This window comes from Galeopterus variegatus, unplaced genomic scaffold (genome assembly GCF_000696425.1).
Source record: "Galeopterus variegatus unplaced genomic scaffold, G_variegatus-3.0.2 Scaffold2431, whole genome shotgun sequence".
Taxonomy (NCBI): Eukaryota; Metazoa; Chordata; class Mammalia; order Dermoptera; family Cynocephalidae; genus Galeopterus; species Galeopterus variegatus.
The window spans coordinates 145,011-147,364 of record NW_007728542.1 but is presented as its reverse complement, the minus strand read 5'-3'; the positions used below and the strand labels follow the sequence as shown (position 1 = coordinate 147,364).

The window sequence follows — 2,354 nt, the reverse complement described above, 5'->3', positions numbered from 1 at the left end:
GGAATTTTGGTGCAGTGAAGTGGCCCACAGCCAACAGCCAGGGGAAACGCGCCAGGTGACGGGAGGAAGGATCTGGGGTAAAATGAGGCTGAAGAGAAAAGTCAGCTTCTCTGTCCTTACACCCCTCACCACTGCGGCCTCTGCTGCTGATGCTTCAGGACCCAGAGGAGGCCATCCCAAGGGGAGGGGAGGAGGTCAGGCTCAGGGAAGGATTACAGCCCAGGGCAGGAAGGGGGGTTTGAGACACGCTGCCTGGGGCTGACTGGCAGGAGTCTGGGGCACAGGCTGGAGCACAAAGCCATCAGGTCTCCGTCACTGTCCCAGAGCTCTTCTCTCCACACTCCCCATTGCCAGCTTTGTCCTCTCCTCCTGGCAGCAGATCCCTGGACTCTTCAGCTCTGAGTTTCCCATTGCTCTTTCTCCTCAGCTCATATGCACTTGCCCGCAAACCTGACCAGGCCTGGATCCTTTTCCGTTCCCGCACGCACAAAAGTTTCAACACAGCTTGCATCACACACTCTCAGTCTTCTCAAAGGACACCACTTTTCTCCTAATATGTAAAAACAGAAGTAGCTGCAGACACAGCAGGAAGTGAGTGAGAGAGAAACTCAAAATGGATTCAAGCAGGTTCAGGGCATTCACTTCTGAGCTTGGCTTCAAGTCCTTGAAGGGCATTGGGCACTTGTTATCACTCAGGAGAGGAGACAGGACCATGTGGCTGACCCCTGCTCTGTTCCTTCTCATCCTCTTAGGTGAGTGGGGCTGGGGCTTTAAGGCACTGGAATGACAGGGGCTGGACAGGAGACAGAGTGGGTCTGTCCTGGGGAAGCAGACCAGTCAGGGAAAATGGCAGGGCCAATTCGTTCATCCAGACATGTATTTATTAAATAAATATCAAGCTTTTGCTACCTGACAGGTTCTATGTTAGGAACTGCAGAAACAAAAACACAGAATAAAAGTAAAACCCTTCTTTTTAGAACGTTTCCCAGCCCTTGCTGCTCTGATAAACAGATGAATGAAAGAGTGATGGATGAACTAACGAATGAATCCATTCTTGAGGAAATTTTTTTTTGTTTTTTTTTTTTCCTTTTTGTCTTTTTTACTGACTGGTAATGGGATCACAACCCTCGGTGTCGCGCCCACACCGCGCTCAGCCAGTGAGCGGGAACCGGTCTCCACATGGGATCCGAACCCTCGGCGGGAGTGCCACCGCACTCCCAAGCGGCGCACTCTCCAGTGCCACCGGGCTGGCCCATTCTTGAGGAAATTTTTTTTTGTTTTTTTTTTTTCCTTTTTGTCTTTTTTACTGACTGGTAATGGGATCACAACCCTCGGTGTCGCGCCCACACCGCGCTCAGCCAGTGAGCGGGAACCGGTCTCCACATGGGATCCGAACCCTCGGCGGGAGTGCCACCGCACTCCCAAGCGGCGCACTCTCCAGTGCCACCGGGCTGGCCCATTCTTGAGGAAATTTTAAGGAGCACAGATACTCAGGTGCCACTCGATCATGGCCGGGGTCAGGTATCTGGATGGTTTAAAAGTCTCCACAGCTGGTCTTGCTGTGTAGCCACAGCCGAGAACCTTCCTCTAAGTAGCTCAGAGTACAGGGAGGAAGACAGGCAGCGAGGCAGGGATGTAACAGCTCTCTGCAATGTTGCTCACCCCCTCACGTCGACCTGCTGGCATTTCTGCACCCGACAAGTCAAAGACCAGACCATCGTCCAGGGCAGTAAGTACAACAATCGAGGTAGATACAAAGTGGTGTCACTGGGGAGTTGCTGAGCTGACCAGAGATTAGAAGGTCTCTGTTTCTGGGCTCCACGTAAAGTCCCTGGGGAGCAGCTGGCACTTGAAGCTCAGAGAAGACAGGAGCTAGGGAAGTGACAGCACATGGCTGCTCCCACCTCCGCTCTTCTCATCCTTCCAGGTGAGAGCTGCTGGCACTGAGGAAGTGGAAGCACAGGGCTTGGGGCAGAGGGCAGAGTCTGTCCTCTGGGAAGTAAAATGACCACAGGTATTCACTCATGGACTTATCAAATCTGTAGGTGAAAATCCTCCAGTAGGGAGATTTGCATGCGGAAAGTTTACTGGGGAGACATGCATGTCATTATTGCCTTCGTTTGGAAGTTAATAAGGGTAAAAAGAGTACATACGTGTGTTAGTTAGCTCAGGCTGCCAAAGCAAAGTACCGTAGACCGGGGGCTTAGACAACGGACAATTCTTTCTCACAGTTCTGAAGGTTGGAAATTCTAAGATCAAGGTGCCAGCAGATTCAGTATCTGGTGAGGACTTTCTGGCTTGTAGGCTGCCACCTCCTCACGTGTCCTCACATAAACTCTTCTTTGTGTGTACTC

General features: G+C 51.7%; 1 protein-coding gene across 1 annotated transcript; it reads right to left on the bottom strand.

Annotated features, from left to right (window-relative positions):
• Positions 1-423: 423 nt before the first annotated feature.
• LOC103597820 (chromosome unknown open reading frame, human C17orf77) lies at positions 424-1,071 on the bottom strand. The gene is given in 4 exon segments (XM_008581676.1): positions 424-510; positions 513-611; positions 613-706; positions 708-1,071. Coding segments are annotated over 4 exon segments (441 nt in total). The 5' UTR covers positions 869-1,071.
• Between the last annotated feature and the right edge of the window lie 1,283 nt (positions 1,072-2,354).